The sequence below is a fragment of the Lampetra planeri genome, chromosome 16 (genome assembly GCF_965212315.1).
Source record: "Lampetra planeri chromosome 16, kcLamPlan1.2.h2, whole genome shotgun sequence".
Lineage (NCBI taxonomy): Eukaryota > Metazoa > Chordata > Hyperoartia > Petromyzontiformes > Petromyzontidae > Lampetra > Lampetra planeri.
The window spans coordinates 5894509-5918678 of record NC_136122.1 but is presented as its reverse complement, the minus strand read 5'-3'; the positions used below and the strand labels follow the sequence as shown (position 1 = coordinate 5918678).

The 24170-nt window shown below is 46.2% G+C and overlaps 1 protein-coding gene across 4 annotated transcripts; it reads right to left on the bottom strand.

Moving 5' to 3' along the window:
- Positions 1 to 26: 26 nt before the first annotated feature.
- Positions 27 to 23747, bottom strand: LOC144722959 (uncharacterized). Of its 4 annotated transcripts, none has more exons than XM_078601413.1 (10): positions 23570 to 23747; positions 15325 to 15490; positions 12081 to 12122; positions 10772 to 10922; positions 9761 to 9870; positions 8238 to 8404; positions 5779 to 5798; positions 5341 to 5477; positions 3759 to 3961; positions 27 to 2109 (listed from the first exon to the last, which is right to left on the bottom strand). In XM_078601413.1, exons 2-10 carry the CDS (start codon positions 15462 to 15464, stop codon positions 161 to 163), a joined length of 2919 nt encoding a protein of 972 aa, XP_078457539.1. In that variant the 5' UTR covers positions 15465 to 15490; positions 23570 to 23747; the 3' UTR covers positions 27 to 160. The 4 variants fall into 4 exon arrangements, with proteins under 4 accessions (XP_078457539.1, XP_078457537.1, XP_078457538.1 ...); XM_078601411.1 differs by having other exon boundaries at positions 23497 to 23736; XM_078601412.1 differs by having other exon boundaries at positions 15325 to 15487; positions 23497 to 23649.
- Between the last annotated feature and the right edge of the window lie 423 nt (positions 23748 to 24170).

Sequence of the window (24170 nt, the reverse complement as noted above, 5' to 3'; positions counted from 1 at the left end):
CAGCGACCATGATGAATGTGGTCAGCTTTATCCCAAAACACGGTGACGACATGTAGCTCAGCCATATTCACAGACGCTTGACAATGTCTGCAAACAGAAAGCAGCATCTATTATTGAACAAGTCCTCATGTCTCTCTCACTCTCTCCCACCGCTGCTGTACTAAATCCCCGCCTGGCAGCGTGCCATAATGTCAATGTCAATCGACTCCTTGCCCAGGATGAGGCGCAGCCGCTTGGGCTGTGAGAACGGCAGGAACGCAGGCACGTCCACCCCAGCGGTTCCCCTCTTCTGTGAGGATCCACCCCGCCTGTGAGCCTGTGCCCCCACCGCCGCTGCCGCCTGTCCGGCGGCGCTCACGGGAGCGGCGATGGTGGCTTCCGCTTCCGGCACGTCTTTGCGCGTGGAGCTGTGCTTGCGGATCTTGCGCTTCTGCAACCGCAGCCGTAGCTGCGTGGGGCCCGTCGGTCCGATCGACTTGTACACCAACACCTTTTTGCAGCCACGGCCTCGTTTTCCGTAGCTGGCAGCGCTGTGCAAGCCTCCGCTGAGCCGCACAATGCGCACTTTGGGCAACTGTGCGCGAACGACCGTGCTAGAGTCAATGCCCTCCAGGTGCTGGGTGGTAGCGGCGGTGGCAGTGGTGGTGGTAGCGGTGGAGACGACACCATCGCTCTTCACCAGCACCGCCTGGTACTCGTCCGCGCTGTGCCGCCTCTTGGAGTTCCCTCGCCTCTCTGGGGCGATGCCACCCGTCTGCAAATCTGCTGCCGCCGGTGGCGAGGGCGTGGGAGATTTGGCGGTGCCGAGGCTGCCCCTCCTGCCGCCGCCGCACGCGTTTCGTTTCAGGGGCGAGAGCCGCAAAAGCTTTCCGTCTCCCCGCACCGGTCTCCCCGACGAGCGCTTCCTCCGCCTGGCGTCGCCGCCATCGACGTCGTCGTCGCCGCCGTCGCCACCGCCGCCGCCGTCACAATCGCCGTCCGGTCTTGGCGTGCTCCGGCCGACACTCGAGCGTGGGGTGGCCGCCCCCGCGCCGGCCACAATTTTGAGGAGATCCGAGTCGAAGTCCGGGTCGCCCTCCAGGATCCAGTTCTCGATGTCGGCCACCAGATTGCTGGAAAAGGGGGCCGCAGCTACGGCGGCGGCGGTGCTGCCGGGCGGCTCCCAGGCGACGTTCCGGGAGCCCGAGCCGGGCCCCGCGGGGGGGATGCGCAGCAGCGGGAAGCGCTTGGGTGGCGGAGTCACGGAGGTGCCGTACGCCTCGCCCGCCCTCGCCTTGCACTCGCGCGCATTCGAGACCGCCGGCTCGGCGGGCAGCGCACCCGCTCGCCCTCCGGCGCCGAAGCCCGTGCTGGTGCCGCACGCCGGCGACGGGGGCAAGCGGCCCCCGGCCGCGTCGCTCGCCTCGGTCGCCTGCAACGGCGCCTTGCACAGGCTGAGCGCGTCGGCGGCGTCGGCCAGCACCTCGCTGCACCCGGCCAGAGCCCCGCACGCCGGCGAAGGCACGGGACGGCCGTCGTCGGCGCCGTTGCCACGGCCGCCGGGCTCCCCGACGCGAGCCGGCCTCGCGGCGGGGTCGCGCGCCCGCCGCCCGCCGCGGCACAGCCGCTCAACGGCCGGGTCTTTAATCAGCACCACCTTGGGCTGTCGCAGGAGCGCCTGCTGCAGCAGCGCCTTCAGCCGAGCGGTGCCGACCGTCGCCAGCCCGTTCAGGCCGTTCCTCGGCCGCTCCCTGCCGTCGCTTCTGCCCCCGCCGCCTCCGCCGCCCGAGAGCCAGCGCTTGAGCGAACGCGGGGGCACGGCGGGGCCGGCAGGCGACGCCGTGGCGAGCAGCACGCACGGGAAGAACTCGTCGCACGGTGCCGTGGGGGCGCGCAGGCCGGCGGGCGAGCGGTACGGCGGCGCCGGTCGCCCGTCACGAGGCACGAGCCGGCTCGGCTGGCGCAGGCGAATGGCGGTGGCCAGCAGCTCCACAGCGTCGAAGGTCAAGTGCTCTCCGGAGGGGAGGAATGCCAGTCGGCCGCCGTGGTGGCTGCCGTGGTGGCTGCTGTTCGCCGATGCCCGCGCCTTATGTGTCGTCTTCTTGGGCGTGCACGCGTTCTTGGCATTGGCTGCGGGTTGAGAGGGAGAGAAGATGGGGCAAGACCAGTGGTTAAGCTTCTCTCTTAAGGATGTTGCATCACCGGGTTAAGCTGAAAGAATAATGCACAGCCCCTTTGGGTCAATTCCCTGCCGGATGGAGGTGTCCCCATACTCCATTGGTATTGGGGATTGTTTGGCCAGACCATTGGGAGGTCGCAGAGAGTCCCAGGAACAGCTCAGATAAAACTTGCTATTGATGGTCAGAAATCAGAGGTCTACTCGACCTAATAATTCCTAATCTTCCCCCTAGCTCCTGAGGTGTGCATCTCATACATACTTGTGCACTATATGCAATGAGACACAGGCAAGTTTAGAAACTTGTATGGTTATCATATACTTGTGCTGCCACTGCCATAATCCTGTTAGCAAATGCTTTCTTAGCAGGGGTTCTCAACTTGCGTCTCAAGTCGCCTGTGGGAGCATGGGCCATATTGAGAGCGTCTTATTGCTGGGTAAAGAATTTGCAGTGATTAAGGATCTGTAATGGTAAGTACTGTATCCATACAGTAGAACTCCCTTAGATTCCACCGCCTTCATTACTATAGTTTTAATCAGCGGTATATGTGGTTGTTGTTGCTGCTTTGACTCTCAGGACATTGCTCACTATGATGAGGGGACCATGGGTTTTGTATAGCAGCTGAGAATAGTTTTTACCACCAATCGTGAAGAACTTGCTGATTTTGGAATGTAGCAGTTTTAGAAAAAGTGAATTCAGGCTCTGGCATGCACTGTTATAAAACTTAGAGGGGTTTGCAGATTTTTATTATTTAGCTGTGTTGGCAGAAGTTATTAGAATAAAAAAATAGTAACATGTGTAATGGTTAAAATGACACCAAGTAAACATGAAAATACTATAAATTCTAGATTTGAAGCTTTCGTGACTGCAAGGATTCATATTCTTAGGTTTTTTCGGTAAAGTCACGTAGGTAAAACATTAAAATTAATAAAAGTAAAATAAAATAAAAATCACGACGTTTCGGAGGCAACACAAGCTTCCGTCTGCAGGTGGAACCGTCACAGCCACGGAAACTTGTGTTGCCTCCGAAACGTCGTGATTTTTATTTTACTTTTATTAATTTTAATGTTTTACCTACGTGACTTTACCGAAAAAACCTAAGAATATGAATACTATAAATGCTTTTAGGCAAATGCCAAACTTTTGTATTGGAAGAAACCAAATTAAGTGGTGGCTAGTGACTGAGACAAGCAGACACTGGGGACAGGTGGAAAACATTTTTCAAATTAGGAAGAACGTCAATATAAACGGTCTACATTTTCAAGTGCATTTACTGCGCCTTTAATAAAAGTGTTACGTACATGTCAAATAAATTTGAAAAAATTGTAATTTTGCAAATGAAATTATTTTTATTACGATGAACATCCCCACACTGTCCAGCATCAAGCACAGTGAAATAACCCACACTAGCCGTACACAGCGTGGGGAGGCCCTCATCCGGCGGTGGATGGACACAGGCACCGTACATGTACCGAAAGCTTCAGAAGAATACACGGTACGATAACAAGACCGGAAAATGATTGGCGATCGCGCGCGCGCACGACTGATGTTCACGAGCCAAAACTGGTGGCCGCTCGGTATTGACGGGAGCGAACGGCGTACAGAGAAGGCGGCGCGCGCTGCGCTGGGTGTCGGTGCCGCCGGGCATCCTGGAATATCTCCCGGCAGAATCCCTGCCGCCCACGCAGCTCTTCTTGAGGCGGTGCAGCCGCTTGTCGGTCTCGCGCAGGCGGTACGCGCTGTTGAGGCCGCTCGACGGCGCCTCCGATGAGCCGTCCTTGGGCTTGAAGGCGCCCTGGCTTCGCCTGCAAATGCGCAAGCAGAGCGACCACACACGGAGCGCGGCTGTCAGTTTCGCGTGGAACGTGTGTCCCCCCCCCCCCCCCTTCTGTTGGGCTCAGCTCTCAGCAAGGTGGAGGTGTGTGTTGCTTAGCCAAGTGGCTGCTAGAATTGGCAGGTGGATACAAAGTTCCATTACGCATGTTTCAGTGTCCACTTGTTATTTTTTGTGTCATCACCGATTTATGACAAAGCTATGCATTTTAGAATTTAAAAAAACTGGCAGATTCACATGTTCAGGGGAAACAACCTGCGGCTCTGGGAGACATATGCGGCTCTTTAAAGACCGCTTCTTCAGGTAAATTATTAAGGACCGTCTTGTATTCACATTCATTGCGGCTTTAGAAATTATGAATTGTTTTAACGAATTCGAAAAAAATGTCCCTTGTAATTTTGGTTGCCCGACCCCTGCACATGTTGATGAGAAGGTCACAACACATTACTTTATTGATTTGCCCCCTTGTTGATTTTGTAGTGATCACAAATATTACACAACATGTTAATCTGACCCAAGTTGTGTTTTCCTGGTCACTTTAGTAATGGCAGCGTTCATCTCGATTGGCTGTTCTGAGCCAGTGGTGGTCATTCCATATTACTACAATGGGAACTCGTCTCTCCAATATCGTCCATCTTGACCAGTTGAATATGAACTTGTAGTTTTTGGTCTGCATCTACTTCAGCCATAAGAACGAAAAAATATGAAAAACTTTTTTGCTACCTGACCAATGAACCTTTAACTTATTACATACTAGCTTTACTACCCGGCTTCACCCGGGACTTGGATTCACCACGCACGGCCGCCTTTGTCTCCCCAGTGGCGATGTTCACACACCACAGCAGTTAATCGTTTGAGGCTGAGCCAACCTAGGGGAGGCCCAGGACCGGTTCAAATAATTATCACCAGTAGTGGCCGTGAGCGGGAATCGAACTCGGGTCGCCGGGTTCGTAGCGCAGCGTGCTAACCACTACACTACAATGCGTTACGCTTCCACATGCGCGGGTCACGTGACAGATTTGACGTCACAGCTCACTTGCTGTGCAAAAAGAGATATGCATTTTTGAGCTCCCCCCTCCCCAAAAAAAGTATTTTTATAATGTTTGCATGGTGTACAGTCTGACAAGTACCCACATAGCAAATTTCCAGTTTGTTGCATGTCAGGAAGTACGCTAAACATTTTGAACAGACACACATTCACAACTTTGCCTTTTATTTCTATGGAGATGAAGAACATTTTTCGTCCTATTCAAAGGGCCAACCAGCCTGACATAATTGTGGATAATTGAGCGTTGCTGATGAAGCAATGCACACATGCGTGGTACTGCGTGGCACCGCATCGCGCCTTACCTCTCGCACGTGTGACACTCGCACAGCTCGTTGTTCTCCCCGAAGAAGCCGTCACCATAGTAGCACGTGATCTCCTCTCCGGGATCCACATCACGCAGCACTTGCACGCACGCCGCGTCGCGTCCCGTCGACACAAACTGAGCACGCGCGCAGCACAACAACGACGACAGACACTTCCTTCTATAACAACAATCATCTCATATTCTTTGGGTCTGTTGATGAGGCCACGTAGATAGAACAAATGATAAAAATAACGTTTCGATCGTAACACAAGTAATCGTCATCAGGTGAAAAATATAGCGGGAGAGCTGCTGAGAATTTAAATATGGCGCTTCAAACGATGCAAATTACTCAATCGCTTAAATCGCCGCAAACGTTGATATCGTCAAGATGTTAAAACCGAGAATGGAAATTGAAAAATGTGCTCCGTTTACTCACTTTGCAACTTGGCCTGCAATCTGCAGCACACAGCGTGGCAGTATAAAACATGGAGAGAAACAGGAAAGATTGGTTAGCTTCAATTACACATCATTACCGTGGGTCACAGATAAATGTCAGAGGCTTGAGAGAAAGGTTTGCATCTGATATGGGAGTGGTGCAACAACAAAGCATGTCAGTATAGGTGACACCAACCAGGCAGCTAACTGCAACTCGTTGTTCCTTAGAGAAAGTCTTAATCGCTACCACGGCACCTTTTTAGCAAGAGCCAAATAAAATTACCGATGAGAAGTGAAAGCTGATGGTTAAGAACAATTGTTCTGGGGTTACACTCAACAACGCAAAGCGCAGGCAGTAAATAATACACCATGCATGCACTTAAATAATTATATTTAATCAATGTTATGAACAAGAAATAACTTCACAACTGGTGCGCTTTAATAGTGTTGGGCTGCCACAAACTTCTAAGCCTATATGAATCACATGTACATTCCAAGGATTCAATGGCAGTGCTTACAACTCAAGAGCCCAACTGATCTAGACATGTAAAGGTAGGGGAAGCAGTGTCCCAAGCTGGCCTGCATGGGGCTTGTTTGTGCTGTTGGATAAAACTGATGAGCAATGTGCAGCCAACCCCCGTGTCATATTAATCCTGACCAAGCAAAATCGAAAAGTCAATACCAATTAACATCGCAGCATTTACACATTCATCCAGCAGACCCTGTGAGTAAGGCCACACGCGTGGTTGGCTTTCCTATCAAACGCGTGTGTAGTTCGGACAGTAGGATACATGCAATACAACCACGCGTGTCGAGGGATTCCGGCACAAGGCTTAATTTTGCTGGCCACTCAAAAGTCAACTCAAGGCAGCGTTGATATTTTCAAAAGTTATTTTAACAATCGATGTCGAACATGGATAGGAACAGAGCGTTGCTGAAAATAAATGTGAATGCACGCCGTATGGAAAATTGTAACGACTCTGTGGCCTAGAACAATGCATCGATTTTCGGCTGTGCGAGCCAGCTTCTGTAAATCATGCAGATGACCTTCTTCTCCGAGACAATGCATTTTTTCATTGCCATTGCTGCTAGCGTCGCCACAACGAGGCTATGTCACTCCGACACATTAAAGTGAAAACAGAAAGCTCGGGAAGACAAGGACAATCTTATTAAAATAATAAATTTAATGCACACTAATCTGCTTATCGTCACACAGCTTCATGCCTGCTCATCTTCTTTGAAATAGGAACAGGGTGTGCATAGAGCTATGGGGACACGTCCCAATTTTTAAGCTTCACATTTTAGTTCCACGTGAGAGGGTGCCACAATCCCAGCTGATGGAACACGAGGCTTTTAGGACTTAAGCTAAAGTGTATCCCTGCTCGAGCAAGCAATGAGCCAGGTCTCATCTACAGTGGTGGAAATAAGCTGGTGATGAAAATTCCGCATTCCGATCGTGGGGGCCTAATCTCAAAACAGGGCAAGCCACTGTTTAACTTCCCAGTAAGTTCAACGTATTTTATCGACCCTGGAGGAATGATGGGCCGGGTCAATCCCTGACGGACGAGGATTTTGACACGTTTGAGAGTTGAGTGCTCCAAGCACAGCTACACATGGCCTGATTTAAACATTACTATTAGGGTTTTCTTCCACTGTATATTTCCCCAAGCAAACCATCCAAAGCTACTTCAGAATTGTACAAGCTCTGCGAGGTTGTATTCACTGGACTTCCATTAAGTGGCGGGAAAATTTTTAAAAATATAAATGTCCTATTTTAAGTCACGCGACTTCAGTAACTGGTCAATTTACAAAACAGATTTGTTTCTCTGCAATAGGCACTTGGTTTTACTGTAATGTGATTTATGTGTTGTTTTCACATTAGCATTATTATTAGAGCTGATGTCCCTGATGGAAGATTGTTATATGTAGATGTATTATTTCTCCATCAATGCAGAGTAAACCAATACATTTGAAAACACATCAAGGAAAAAAAACGTATTTTATATCCCAGTTATGAGTATGAACTGTTTTATTTATTATGGACAAAAATAATAATCTTGTTGACTTTAATATGATTTTGTTTGATCAAGTAAACATAACTGAAATATTGCCATCGAGGTCATCTGGATCAGAAACAAAAACAATGGCAAAATAATTGGAACAAAAGTTGAAAAGTGCACAAAAAAGAGCATGCAGATGGTGCATGCTTGGAATGATACTTAGGAGACGTAAAGTAGAACACATGGATCAGAGAGCAATAAAGGCACCACAAGTATGTAAACAAAAATAACATTGACCTGAACATCAAATTGCCTGTTAAGACAAGCAACTGGGCTTGGGAAAGACATGTCGCTGGAAGGGACGATGACTTATAGTCGAAACCAACAAGTGACGTGACCGCTGGGTGGAAGAAATGGACGCCCCAGTCCGCTCCCTCGAGGGACAAAGCGCCACACACACCGTGATTGATGAAGGCGGCTGGGCCCAGCCAGAGCTGTGCGCAGTTCTTGCGCGTCGAGTACATGACGCTGAAGTCGTTCTCGCCGTGCCGTAGAAGCAGCGCCTCCTCCTCGGGCGTCATCTCTGCGATGCAGCCGACCAGCAGCTCCATTTTCTCGTTTTTCTTCCTGCGAGCGAAGACGAAGAATCCAGCATGAGGTTAAGACTAAATTCGTCCCAAGGGACAAGCGCTGTTGGCGAGCCCTAAGGCCAACAAGGCTGTGACTCAGCACCACGCACGGCCAGTTGCTTTAATCTCCGTGCCGATGCTCAACCTGGGGAGAATAAAAGGCAAGCTAATGAAAGCAAAATACAGTTTAAGATACTACATATGCCACTGATATGCGTTTCCTAAAAACATGTATATGTACAGACCTTTGGTAAATCCACTGCTGGTGGAGGGCACCCCCAGGACCCAAATAGCTGATAATTGATAAAAGGGCATATGCACTTATAGACCACATCCAAAACATAATTCTTGGTTCCATGGCACGAAAACGGTGCTCCACTTAATAATGAATTAAACGAGCAATTTATTTAAATGCTGGCTCGTGAAGTAGAACTGCAATGCTTTCCGTTGCTTAACAAGAAATATCGCTGTTGGCATCAAGTCAGAACCAAACGTTCAGAGACCAACGCTCACACAACGTGCAGCACGGGACATTTTTTCACTGCGCAAGCTATCGAGCACATGTTAATCTCACCAAATAAAAGTTGCTGTGTATGTGCGTGTTTAAAAAAAAAAAGGCTTCAATATACAATTCGACACCACAGACACTCAATATACCTTTGTAAGAGCCACTCATTTGGCAGTCTTCGTAGCACAGAATGCTTTTACCAAGCACTGGCAGGTTTTACTATCAATGGAGTAACACCACAAATGCGCTATTCAAAAACACGTGTTACCACCCCACCCGAGAGAACGAGGTAGTGCTCTCATCGACATTTCTGACCTTAAACAGGCGGAGGGAATTACACAGTCATACGGCACACAATACTGGACATCTCGTGTTGGCTTTTCACAAAGTGATGCTTGCTTCACGAACCCCATAGGTATGCAGCGCTGCGTTCATTTAATTATTGCATTCGAATGCATTAACAGCACAAAAATAATAAATACTTATGTATGTAGAACTTTATTCGCACCATATGTAGCCAACCATGGTAATCGGAGGTGTGGGGGAAGGATAACAAACTAAACACAAAAAGCAGTTCGAAAGAAATAAGTTCTCAATCTAAATTCACAAGTGCGTAGCTCCAGTGGTTTCCAAATATCAGAAGGAAGATAAAATAAATCTAGCAATGACACAGCTACACAATGGTTTGCTCTTGTATAATTAGCACTAAATGCTGCTCTATTTTGAGGATGGACAAACACCCTTCCCTGTTGATTTGTTATCCGGTGCAAACAGTGATGATTGCGAGGCGTTGTGTGTGCTCTGTGTAAAAGCGTGCACACAAAAACTCTCCACGGTTGAACGAACCATTCTCGCGTGGCCACCACCTTGGCGCCGTTTTTCTCCGACGAGTATCGCGTGCACTGCTGGATCTCAAAGCCGCTCTCCGCCGTGAATATGCGGAGGTAGCGGAGAACCTGCAGTTGGCAAAGAGGAGAGAGATTAAGTGGCGCTGTCAAGATGAGGAACGCTCCTGTTTGCTCACGGGACTCGTAGATGTAAACGTTACGGTCAGTCCCACCTTCTCAGTAGGGAATAGGCAGAATGAACGCATTTTTATAGTTTGAGGCCAGATTTGGCCAGTCAGTCTTTCAGCCCTCTCTCTGCTCTGAAGAAAAGCCTCCGTATGTGTACATGTGCCAAAGTGATTTCTCACTCAATTGAGCATTGAAGTGAACCTCATCTCCCATTTAAAATCCTGAGCCATTGTAAGAAAAATCGTCACTTTCACCTATTCATAGGGCAATCACTGTTGACTTTTCCACAAAGCGGTACCGACTTTATCGAGCCCAGAGGGGTGGTGACCCGAGTGAACCCAAACAAGGATTTTAACTTGCGACCTTCCTATAGTTACCGGTGACCCGAGGCTTTGTGTGTGACTGCAAGCCTCGTAACACACACGGCTCGGCTCACATGGCTTCGTCACGAGAGACCTTCAATGAGCAGGCGAGGTCTTTTATGCATGTAAGTATGTCGAACTTCTTCCGCACCGTACGTCGCCAACCGTGCTAACCTGCTGCACCCATTTTATACCTTTGGGGTTAGGGATTTAGTTGGCTAGATTGGGGAACATTAAGAGGGCATATCATACATTAAAATGTTTAGGCCTAGTGACACCCACAGCGAGTGGTCCTAGGCTGGACAGCAACGCCCTTCATGGGAACCGCTGGCAAGGCACGGACCGCCGCCCCCCCCACTCCCAGCTCTAGTACTCGCTATAAAGATCGTGGTCGATCCGGGCTAGGATCGACCCGAGGAGGATCGGGCCCCCTGCTCCGGCGAGCAGGCTGCGTGCATGCGTGGCCCTGCATGCCGTACGTGCTCCTTGAAGATGCTCTTGTGCAGCAGGTGGTTGCGCGGCCACTCCCGGGCGCTGAGCGCGCGGTACGCTTTCTCAACGTCACCGTCCACACGCAGCTGCTCCGCCACCTTGCGCAGCTCCTCGCGGCGGCCCTTCACCGGCCGGAACCTGCCTCGCACCATACACACAGAAAGGTCAGCTTAATTAGGACATCGGTATGGCATACTAAGGTTGGCAGCCAGAAAGATGTGTGTATTTATATAACAGTGACAAAGATAGCCCTAATCCCATGTAGTATGCACAGGCTGTTGGGGACACTTGCTGTAAACGAGCACCGAAGGGCTATGGGTTAGCACCATGCCGGACTGGCTTTGTCTCCCTCGTTGGGACGTTCATGCACTGTAACAGGTACTCATTGCAGGCTGAGTCGACCTAGGGGAGGGAGCCCCAGGAACAGTTTAGATTCACCATTGAGGTTAGCCATGCACGGGAATCGAACTCGGGTCGCCGGGTTCAGAGTGCAGTGCGCAATCGACTACACTACCACTCCCCAACACACATGTACATACATGAGGATAAAGATCACCACCAAGTTTACCCGTACAGCCGTGATACACTGGGCACTCTTTGGGCAATCATCAAATGCAATCTTTAACACATTTACTGCATGCAACGATGGAAACTTGTAGGAAAACAACAAAGCGTGATGGAGGTATGTCGAAAATAGTGCAGCGACTATTGCCAGTCAATATTAATGCCAGTGACAAGCGTCCTTGTGAGTTATGGCTTTTATAAGGCATCTACGAAGGCAGGCATGGCATATGGGGGGTGGGGGAGGTTAGCGTGGGGAGGACTCATGTCCAAAGAGCGTGCCATTGCCTCCCCCGTGCTGATGTTCACACAGCACCAGGTACTCATTTAAGTTAATAAAGAATAAAGGTTCAGATTCCACTTGTCGTTGATGTGCATTATGATATACGTGCATACAAGCATCAAACATTGGAACATATATACTCAAGCGCACACCAACAACGAAATAGCAGAAATGTACCCCATGGTCAGCCTTCAGAATAATCAATTAAACTTGGCACAAGAAACTGGATTTGCCTCGGCAAACCAAAGATGGCAAACAGGTTGGCAAGCTACTTTAGGTATAATATGTAATGTAGAGGGGCTACATCTAAAACACACACACACTTAAGGGGTAGGTCAATGAAAGGTGATTTAAATACACCTATAAAGCGCATAAAAGCTAATGTGAGCACTCGCATTGAAAGGGGTACAAGCCAATAAAAACAAGACGGCTCTTTCCTCGGAGATACATACCTAGGTTGTGTGTCCCGGAGAGCGTGACACGAGTTTGAAGCTCTGTTAATGAGGGAACAAAAAAATATTGTAAAAGTTACGGCGAGGCAAACCACTGCAGCACTCTAATGATGTATTAAAGTGACTTCACTCGAGTGCAATAATGGCATGCTCAACTGTGACTTTAAAGTAGGCCTGTATAACCCGTCATGAATTGTCACAATTTCAAGTCGCAAGTCAATTTGACAATCAATTTTGACTCATTTTTTACATCTCCTTTGTATTGTTTCTGATTTGTACAGTTGTTTAAATGTAATGTTAGCATGCATGCATAACTGTGTGCAATTTGCGTAAATAGTTGATAGATCTTATATGTATAATTCAGAGTCCATGTATCATCAATGAAAGAACACATTTTAAGGGACAAATTGTTATGCTAAATCTATATTTTTTTGCATAAACAAAACCTCAATCTTGTGCCAGACAGCCCAGGACAAACAACCTACAAGAAAGGGTATTTTTGTATTTCAGGTTGGATGTTTGTTTCGTGGAATTGTGGTTTAAATAGATAATTGCCACCCAGCCTGTGCTCGGGTTAAAAATGCCTGTGACGGAAGGGTAATTTACAAAACATGACAAGATAATGCCAGCCAGCACTTCGGCTGGAGAGACACCACAGTGCTATGTCCCCGAAAAACTGCGGGCTGCCAATGCGACATTTCTGTCACGTAGACTCAATGACGATAGCACATGCTATGTCTCCATGGGTTACACAGATAGACAAACAGTGCAACACTGCAGTTATGCGAGAGGGACGGTGTTTTTATGCACAAACAAATGCAAATAATAGCAGACTTTTTATTATGACTACCCCTAGTTTTGAATAAACTTAGACAATAAGGTGAATGTATTGGTTGTGTGACCACTTCTGAGTGAATTCTCTGAGCTACAAAAAAAACTGTGAAAAATCAGAAGAATCGGTTTGTGGATCAGGAGATTTGTAGTTTAAGCAAATTCATCCGGAGCTCCAGATAGTAATATTCGCTAAGAGAACTTTAACTGCAAAGGCAGCATTCACCGATTCACAGCAATGTCAGGTCGCCTCCTTGACAATAGCAGTATGAGACCTTCAATTTGTTTTAAAAGCAGAAGGTTATCAGTGATGATATACCTGCATCAAGGCATATGAATGTATGAACGTTTAACGGTTAAAAACTCAGCAAAAAAGCTCCGGGCCAGATTTTTGCATCTTAGCGAAATTGTTGTAACGCATCGCATGGGTCAATTTCCCCATTGCTATTAATACAGATACCGGACTTTTTTTGCCTAAAATAGGCACAAATAAAAACAATCCTAAAGAACACCTGAATTAAGTTTAATGCGCTTTATGTATTATTTTGGTAAAAAATTTATTTGAATTAACAATTATACAATATACATGGCTTATTGATTTTTGAATATTGTGAGTTCAACTTTTATAGTTATACACGGATAACATTGATATCCGCCTGTACACTGTGAAAGGATGTGTGTAATAAAGGTACTTCCTAATAATAGAACCAACTGCCCGTTGATAAGACGATTGAGAGCATGGGCGCCAAACTGCATATGACACTGACACTGTGAGGAGAGCACAAACATTAATTGGCTGCAGAATTTGCCTGCCAGGCACTGATGACATTTCTGATATAAATAGAATCCTGTCTCAGTGAGCACCACTGCTGACGGGAACGTGTGAAATTCACAATCGCAGAAGTGAACGATGGCTCTGTTGTATTAGCTTGACCTGGAGTGCATGGATTTGTGCTGTGCACACAGACAGATACTTTCACGAACAGTCACGCTCTCATATGCATATATGCACTCACCACTCATAGGCTTTTTGAAAAATGTACTAATGCACTGAATCACACAAAAGCCTTAACAGACTGCGGGAGAGCGAGTGCTATTAGCGAGCACCTGTGAAGGAGGGACACGCCACAGGAGGGGGTGGGTGGCCAGCACCAGGCCTGGATGCCTTTGAGTCCCCAGTGATGTTTATACATCGCACCAGGTACTCATTTGAGGCTGAGTCGACTAAGGGGAGTCCCAGGACCAGTTCAGATATTCGTTAGCAATGTTGGCCAAGAGCGGGAATCGAACTCGGGTTGCTGGGTTCGTAGTGCAACGCGCGAACCGCTACACTACCCTCCCCACATACATACATACAAAGACAAAGATCCTCCGTATCGGTTACACAGACTGTGGGGGAAGGTGATGTTTGCCTGTGCTGAATAGGGCAAAGTAAGACACGAGGTTGGCAGGGCAGTGTGGCCAGTTCCCATGCCCAACTACTGCCCATCTCCCCACGGTTCTCACTTCACCATGCTTCCGTTATAGGTAAAGTCAACTTAAATTTGACCGGTACAGGTTCATATACTTTCTGGTCACTGATGATGTGCAGGGTCGGGAGTTGAAACAAATTGTCGTGCAGTACGTGCACGACTGTACCACTACGTCAACGTCGATAATTTGCATTTTTCAACAAGTCGGTGATGGCATGTGGGACCTTGTGCACAGCAGACATTATTATTTTTGAGCTATTTTTTTGCATGTTTAGTTTGTGCCCTTCCCCCGCACCTCCCAATAAGCACGGTTGGCCACGAAAAATGCGAAAGAAGTTCAACATACATAATAGAAACTAAGGTAAGTTTAGGATTCTTCGAGTTCCGTGTTAATGCCCGAGAATCAAGAGACCGTTTTAACATTAAATTAGTTCTGGGGTATCACCTAGCACACAAACAAACACTTTCATACAATAAAGACAAACGATAACCTGTGCAGCTTACACAAGCTGTAGGGACAGATGCTGTTATTGAGCACCTATGAATGTCAGCATGGCACCTGAGGGGGTGGCGAGGCCAGAACCACGCCCGGATGCCTTTGTCTCCACCAATGCTGATGTTTAATACACAATGCGCATGGATATACTTGTAAGCCTGAATCGACGTAGAGGAGGACCACAACCAGTTCAGATAGTTTTCACCCATGTTGGCAGCAGTTAGCTAATCATGGCGCAACAGCTCCCCATAATTCACACACACGTAACAACAATCGCCGTTCACCACTCAGTGACGGGGTGACGTCACCATGGCAATTGTGCATATGTTATAGGTGCTCTTTGAGACGACGTGAAGTGTCGAAGGCCCGTTGGAAGGAGGTCACGCAAAAGAACCAGGTGCAATGGGTTGAACACACACACACGTGTACACATTCACACACGCACCGCGTGTTCATCTTGTGCGTCTGGAAGCCCAGGTACTGGTCGAGCACAAGCGAGGTGGCCAGGTCGTCGGTCTCGCAGAGCTCCTTGGCCGACATGCCAGTGCTGGGAGTCAGTCGGGAGCCGTGGCCCTCCGAGCACATCCTGTCCCACGCGCCGGACCCCACTGCTGTCACCACACATAGGCACATGAGCATGAACACACACACACACACACGTTGTTTTACACAAAGATCCTGACTTGTATAGATGGACAGGCATGTGTGCACATGGAAACAAGCTGACAACTATAGACAGGTACACCTACACAACAGGCCATATTTTGAGGAATGCACACACACAGGCACATACAACTAACACGTCAAGACACACGGACACACATATGCAAAATACGAAGATTCCCGGTGTACACTACGTAGACTGATGGAGCAAAATGCTGTGAGCAAGCACCTATAAAGGCCAGTATGGTGCAAGAGGGTGTGGTGTAGCTTCCACCATCCATTCCTAGCTGCTATTGTCTCCCCTGTGTGTATATTTACACACACTGCACACGGTACTCATGTTAAGTGTGATTTTACCTTTGGAAGGCCCGGGACAACTGCCCCTAAACATGAACGAGCACACACATATATACATTTAAAGAGCTACCAATAACGTATTGATTCACACACAGTAATAATAGCTCAAATTTACATTGTGCCTTTGAATAAAAAGTATTACTAGACCTTGTACAGAACAATTCACATTATTGGAAAACAGAATTCAAAAGGAATAACAGATAAAGATCCACCTGAGCTACAAGCTGGATCTATGAAAGTTTAGCTTGTCAAGAACCCTCGAGTACTGATTCATCAATTAATTAAAATAAATTATTCTGCTAATAATCCAAGAATTTCCATTTTTAAATAGCAAAAAATTAAATGCGGTTGCAGTTAGACAAATTAAGCAAACACTATTCAAATGAGGCAATAACAATTATACGAGACATTTTTTAAGGAAATGCAAACCCAAAGCAAGACAATTCATTGAATTGTGTGTGAGAGCGAGTGAACTGGTCGACGCGTAGTGCTGTGGAGAGTGCAGCAAGCGTGTCAGAGGCAGGGGAGGATCCTGCAACGTAACAGTCATCTGTGTGCTAAAGGCGCCACCTACCGCTCGCTTATTGCACAACATCCACTCAAGACGCGTATTCTCATCTCCATATATAAAAGGCAAAGTTGTGATTTTGTGTCTGTTCAAAATGCTTAGCATACTTCCCGACATGCTACAAACTTTAAATTTGCCATGTGGGTACTTTCCACGGGTAGGAAAGCTAGTCATCGATATAAATAAAGACCTTCATGTAGGTCTCAAAAACCTGTTGGGTACTTCCCGACAAGGTAGAAAGCTGAAATTTAGTACGTTTGTAGCTTTGAGGACGCAAACAACAGGAACAATCTGGAAATCCGAGATTTCCATTTCAATGCACCCAAATCTCGATTTTAAGTGCCTCATAAACATGAACCATCATTCAATATTTTCATTTTTGAGATATTTCGGATTCAAACGGTTTTGAAACAAAAAAAATACACATTTTAGTACGTTAAAATCTGAATAATTCGAAAACGGTAAAAGATAAGAGGTTCTCCTCAGAGTATTAAGTTCATAAATTTGTGTTCTTTCCAATAAAAAATAACGGACTCTTTGAATTGAGCGGTTTCCGATGGGTACGTCTTTAAATATAACAAGCTGAATCAAGTCGTCAACAACAGTTTTTTTGCGGAACAATACAAATTTTAGTAGTTGTTAGTGTCTGATCGTGGATAAAAAAAAAATCCTATCAGGTTAATTCTTATATTGAAAACTTTTTTTCTGGCAAAGACGGGCTTCATGAACTAGTTTGACTATACACATGTGATGCAAACGGGTGGTCAGCCACAAAGTAATGAGCTGAGAGACTCAACCCACTGAGCTTCAAGCCAGGCGACATATTGCAGTACAGCAAGTGGGTTCCTGATCCATCGGTGAAAGACATTTAAGGCCGTATCCTCTCATATGTGTGACTTCGAGGGGCTCTGGTTTCCTCCCACATGTAAAGGACTCATTAAGGAATTGGACAAACCACCTCGAGCCCATTGTAAATTCTCCGTTGTTGAAAAATATTCGTGCCGCTGTGGAAAGTCAACAGTGGATGTATTATTGGGAGACTGGTCATGGGAATGTGGAATATCTTCGGCCCTAGCTCAATGCTGACCAACAGGAGATTAACATAGCCAAGTTACTCTGCTTTGGCCAGGGAGACGCATCCAAGTGTTTGCGTCTCATTTAACAGCATATGTTGGAAATGTTCCCGTATTTAGATGCTTTGTAAACTCAAATAACCACAAGGATTCCAGTATATTTTGATCACTTAAATCACGAAAACAGCATCTCAAAGCACTTAAAACCACAAACAGGAAATACAAAAACGAGGAAATATCTCGAGAAATAACAAAATAAATGGCAACAAATACAGATAATCGTGCAGCTACATCTTAACAAACCCACAGACACCCAAACATATGGCAAAAATAACAATCACAAGTCCAGCAAACCAATGAAATCCAAGGTAAATGTCTGGTACAAGCCACCAATTAACCTCCAGCAATAATTTTTCCAGCCACAACTTAAAGAATGTTGGGTCCTCAGATTTACAAGTTATAAGCAGACTCGACCATACCTATGCCAAATTCCAGCAATGATTGAATACCTCTGTAAACGCAATGTGATACTCTTTACAACAATGCGTTCTCCAAGTTCCCCCTAACATGCTATATCTGAATTTCGATTTAAAGCTTTTCGTGACTGCAGGGATTCATATTTTTGGTTCTTTCGGTAAAGTCACGTAGAAGGGAAATAATAAAATAAAAATAAAACATAATAAAATGAAATTCTCACGACGTTTCGGCCACAACGCAAGCAGCCGTCCTCAGGTGAAGAAACAGTGCTGTCGGAAAGACAGCGTCTTAAGATCTGAGGACCGCTGCTTGCGTTGTGGCCGAAACGTCGTGAGAATTTCATGTTATTATCTTTTATTTTTATTGTTTTATTATTTCCCTTCTACGTGACTTTACCGAAAGAACCAAGAATATGAATATCCCACATCTGTTTACAGATGTGTGAACATGTGTGTGGAAAGATTAAGAAATGTCTGCATGTACTGCCTCTGTCTGCAAAAGTTTTGCGTCACCATTCCACTTGGGAGCAATACAATTCTTCTGAATCCCCGACGGACTGTAATGCCAATAAAACACTATTTTCAGCATAAACACACCCTTACATTCACCATCAATATACTAAGTATTCTGGGCACTAATACGGTGGTCCACGGGCATCATGAAGCGATGCTCTGGCTACAGAGCTTGACTCGGAATGGGAAAGCTGCGAGTAAAAATTTCAATAAGACACCTCCGGGGTCCATAAAATAATTACAAATTTGTGGGAAGTCAACATTAGTTGTCTTATGTCGAGGCTAAATCCTAGCACAGTATCATGACATTTCCAACGCTTGGTTCTGGGCTGCATACCAAGATAAAATGCCACTGCAAAGCTCATATGACCAGAGATAATTCGACGTTTGACCAGGTCACGTGTACCAAGTGGTGTAAAAAACACAACTGCTTCCTTTAACCTTCTCTTCAACACACATGTCCATTTAAGGTCACAAATGTTACAACCCTCCAATTGTTAAACACTACAGGGTTGATTCCACAGCCCTTCATTGCCCTGAAGAAGACAGAATTGATGCTTGCGTACAGCGGACGTTTACGCCGCCGCAATAAGCAGTGACGTTTTCAAGAAAGACTCGCTACACGCCTTTTCAGAAGGATGCTGCAATATTATGTTTTGCCAATTCCTTCACTGGGTGATTTGCGTATGGAAGGAAACTGGAGAACCCAAGAGAGCAGTTCTCATGACGCATTAAGGCTGTACACACAACACAAGAATGCATTTAAACAAAACACTCCACTATTGATATTCAAACTGTGGAAAAGCAGTGTCAACTTAAAATACGAACTAATAGCAGTGAACAAAAGGAGACATTACAATTAGCCAGCTAATGACCACTTTAGATGTTACTACAGTACCAGCTCAGCAAGTGAAGAATGGGAAGAAAGCTGGGATATTACATTACCAATTCATGAAAAGAAAGTTTCTTATGCATCTAATTGGGCATGTAGGAAAGAATATGAATGAATTTGAAGATTATAACTGCTTAACAAACTCTGCACCAACTAAATGTGCTGCATTTACTTTCATGGACAAATAAGAATCGATTGTTAATGAGAAATGCAAAGCTGAACTGTGACAATTCATGATATTTGCAGAGTGAATCGTTACTCGCCTGAAAGGCTGCAATGTTAATATTTGGACAATAACTGGAAAAAACTCTCTTCCTTAACCGTTTAAAGTGTAGGGGCAAGCGCGATAAGTGATAATACTCTACGTGATGTCCTACACACCACATTAAATGTGTGTGTGGTTTGCAGCGTAAAATGCACGCCCACATTGTTGTCTGTAGGAGGACCATGCTTTTAAAATGAATGAGATTTGCTTTTGTGCAAGATTAAATATTCTGGTAGTGAATGTTTGGGAACGCAGGGGTTTTGGACCCCTTACGCTTAGCAATTTGTCAAGAGTGGTGGTTTCAATGAATCTGTTAACGTCATTTCAATCGCAGAAAGTGTACAGGAATGCTTATCAAAGTGTGACCTCAGCAGGCTAAACAAAAACGTTAAAGACCCTGTGATGTGGTGCTTGCAAAAAACGGCCGTGTTGTCAGTCATAGCAATATTCAAATATTTGAAAATCACATGTAACTTAACAACATAGAAATACAATTTTAAAAATATTCGTTTGAAAATTGTGCAATTTTATTAAGTGTATAAAAGTACATCACCATGAATTTGTTTATTGGTGTCCTATGTAAACAAGGGCAGTTGGTGAATCATAATTTCTGACAAGCTGCCATTAGTCTAAAAACCATTACAAGGGTATTTGGTGGTTTATGAAATTGCAGTGTAATATACTTCTTACATGACCTCCTAATCCAAACATTCACTTTGCATTTCAATCACAGAAAAGGATCATGACCGGGAAAAAAGAAAAATCATGCTGACATTCGAAAGTGAAAAAAGTTGTCACAAGTTTCCTGAGAAAATAAAAACATTATTTAACTGTAGTTATATATTATAAAGCAATAAGGAAAATAATGATAGAATATGTTTACAACAATGCACATGATATGTTTAAAGGCATAAAGAACATTTGCAAACAACAATGTGTCTAATTAATTTGGATCCCGTGAAGCTGGAAGACAAGCAGGCTCCCAGTCAAAACATCCTCATTCCTCAAGGGTCAGTACCAATGAGTGCAACACGCTGTGAGCCTGCGTCACTTGGTGCAGGGAGTTGAACTGTGACAATGCTGTGGACAGACTGCTCCTCCCATATGAATGTGAAATCTTCACCACAAGCTCAAGATTACAAAAGATGTGTTTGCACATAAAGACACCGACAAATCGCACAAGGTGCACATTTATAAAGTAGTATAGTTAAAGCTAATTTTGCTAAGAGGACATAACTCACTTTGTGCCAAGTCAGTACTGGCCACCATGCTAGGAGAGACTGGCTACCACCATTGTACTGTGGAATTTACACCAATGAGTGTGGGCTGCTAATGCAGAAGAATGCCACCCCATTGTTTATTCACAAGAAGACTCTTGATTCAGAATTTAACCCCAAGCATCAGTCAAAAACTAAATACTATTAAACTTTTTATTGTATTTTACTAGGAAAGGCCTACTGAGATTTTTCAGAAACGACCTCGCCACAAATGATACCTCAACGAAGTGGCTTATCGCGTGGAAATATATAGTAGCCAAATACTCTGAATCGCACGTTTCTAAATGTGGAGGGGAAAAAACAAGAGAACTCGGAGAAAAATCCACACGACCACGGGGAGACAACATGTCAACTCCAAATAAACCGCAGGCGTGAGGATCTGGATCGAACCCACGACCTCCTTGTATGCCAGGCGAGGCAGTTAACATCTCGCCACACACATGGGTGGGGTAGGTAAACAACTTGACCACGGAGCAACTTCTCAAGAGGAGAAAAAAACCCACAACAAAAGCACCACCTGCACAATGAGCTCTGGGGACAAATTGGCCGCGTTAATCTAATCCCCACAAGGTGAATAAGGCGTGTCCCCCGCTCACTGCGCTTACTGCAAGGCGGTGTTGTCCACCACGCGTGGGACGCAAACAGAACGTGCCTCACATGACAACAGAGCCACGTGGGCAAGGTGCAGTACCACGGGCAGACAGCAGGTAGAGCTCCATACACATCACACATTCAACGTGAGGCTAGAAAGGGTGCTAGATACACCATACACGCATTGTACTGGGCACTTTATGCACGCAAAAGAACACACTAATTATATATGGTGTACAGTGCACATTGAGAACACAAAATATACACAATCAACACTATTCTTGGTGTAAACGATACACATTTTATACGCGCACTGCATTATGCACACATTATACAACGTATTATAAATATATTAGTAGCTCTGCAGTTTCAACACGCTATAAAGACTGCACATGCTATATGCATACTCAAAATGCATAACATATAAATCAGAATATAGAATTCAACACAACGCACTACATTCACGTCCATTATACACATTCGTCATGTACTTCGTGGTCATACACGGCGTGTACGAATAAAACACCGAAGAGTACATCAGCAGGGTGAGCACAAATACACGAGGATCTTCACTGTGACGAAGCACGTTTGAGACGACTAGCCTTGAGAAAAAGTACAGCACTGAGGTGTGGGGCCATCTCAGATGGAGCACGTAACGTCTATCGGGAAAACGTGGGTGGCGTCGGGTCATAGTGGGGGGTTGCGTTTCGGTGACAGGAATCCTGTGGGGATGCAATTAACTGGATGAACGGTGATTGTGGAAAAGCCTTTCGAAGATTAGATGCAAAGACACGCGCCCGTAACGTATTTTTGCATTTCTGAATCTGAATTGGGCAGTGTGAGAAAGTTCACTACACGCAACATGCATCACGCATGCACTGAGCACACACAAAAAGGTACAAAAATACACGCTATGCACAACAGCACGCAAATACATAAACACACAATACACGCATAAAAAAACTCATCACACATTAAATACATTACACTGCACAGATCACTCTACATACATACATAACCCATACTCTTGGTTCTTTCGGTAAAGTCACGTAGGTAAATAAAATAATAAATAAAATATAAAAATAACCCACTCACACCAGAATAAAGTCACATCAAATACACGCAGAATCAGAATACGTATGTATACTGGAGGAATCAGAGGAGCGAAAAAGCGCCTTTTCACACTACAAGACACCCCCCCAGCGTTTTCCATAAACAAACATAATACATACTACAGAGCACATATACAGACTTTACAAAACACACTACAAGTATACATTATACAAGCATAATATTCACCAACGAACACAACATACCGCAGTACAAGTACTCCATACACAGACGTAAAATACGCAATACAACAGCGTATCCAAGTGAACCCAGAAAATAGACAATACATACAATTACATACCACAAACCACACTACATAGATTTCAGGATCACACAATACTCCATACACAAACACAACATACACAATACAATATACGGCACACACACACAATACCACAACGCACTCCACACGTAAACACCACGAATCGCAACCCACTGCATGGCATTGAAACAGAACCAACCCTCCTTAATGCCGTCCTTAACACTGGCTAAAATGAATGCACAATCATCCAAGAGGCGATGCATTTCACTAAACATTGAAGAAGCGCAAACTAAGAAACCCATCACCTCCTGGTAGTAACACCAACTGCGGCCTAACACCAGCTTGGAGCCTACGAACTTTCCTAATTCCCCTGCGGGCGGGAGCGACACACAACCTCGCTGCGGCGACCAGGCTGGAGGGCCTCCCCCCACCACCCCCGCCCTCCGAGACGCAACCTCGAGCCAAGCTCATCCTCGCAGCACACCCGCGGCACCGCCGTCGTCTCAAGCTCGCTCGGACGCAGATTCGCGACGCACTGAGGAGGGGAATCGCGGGGAGCGAGGGCCCGACCTGCGAGTAGCCGAGGGGAGGCGCGAGAAGCCGAGGCCTGACGCAACATGGCGGCGCCCCGCTCGTTCACTACCTTTCGCTCCGATACTTGAAAATAGTCCCGACTTCGGGCGCCTTTACGGGCCGTTGGGAGCGAATATAGTCGCTGTCATCGCGCCGCTTTTGCACGAGCGTGAGCCGCTCGCGTCGGCCGGCGCTATTTCGAGGCGTTCGGCGTGCGATTTCGACGTCGTCGGACGCTGTGTAGTGAGTGAAGTGGCTGTAGCGTCGGAGGGATACGGTTAGGTGGTTATCGTCTGCGGCCGCTAGCCCCGCCCAGTCCACCGAAGCCCCGCCCAGTCTCCATAAGCCCCGCCCTCCTCATTATAGCCCCGCCCCTTACCTCTTGAAAAGAGAACAGCTCAGCACATTCGTCAATGACACAACCGCCTTCCCAAAGACTCTGTCCACGGACTCCTCTACTTACGAACATTCGACTTACGAACGTTCAACTTACGAACTTTCAGAGATGCGAACAAACCTGTCCGTTATGTCCAGTTGCCCGTTTGCACTGAGAGTCGTAAGTTCAACCGCCGCGCAATAGATGGCGGTGGTGGCATCTACATCTGCAGAACGTGAAGAGCCAGTGGCATCTACATCTGCAGAACGTGAAGAGCCAGTGGCATCTACATCTG

Excerpts from the sequence above, each read along its gene's own strand:
- LOC144722959 (XM_078601409.1), bottom strand. The coding sequence starts at position 15,957 with ATGTATATATGTGTGTGCTCGTTCATGTTTAGGGGCAGTTGTCCCGGG. Across the intron at positions 9,871-10,771 it reads AGAGCATCTTCAAGGAGCAC|GTTCTCCGCTACCTCCGCAT; the intron begins GTACGGCATGCA and ends TGCCAACTGCAG. Across the intron at positions 5,799-8,237 it reads AGCCGCCTTCATCAATCACG|ATTGCAGGCCAAGTTGCAAA; the intron begins GTGTGTGTGGCG and ends TGTGTGCTGCAG.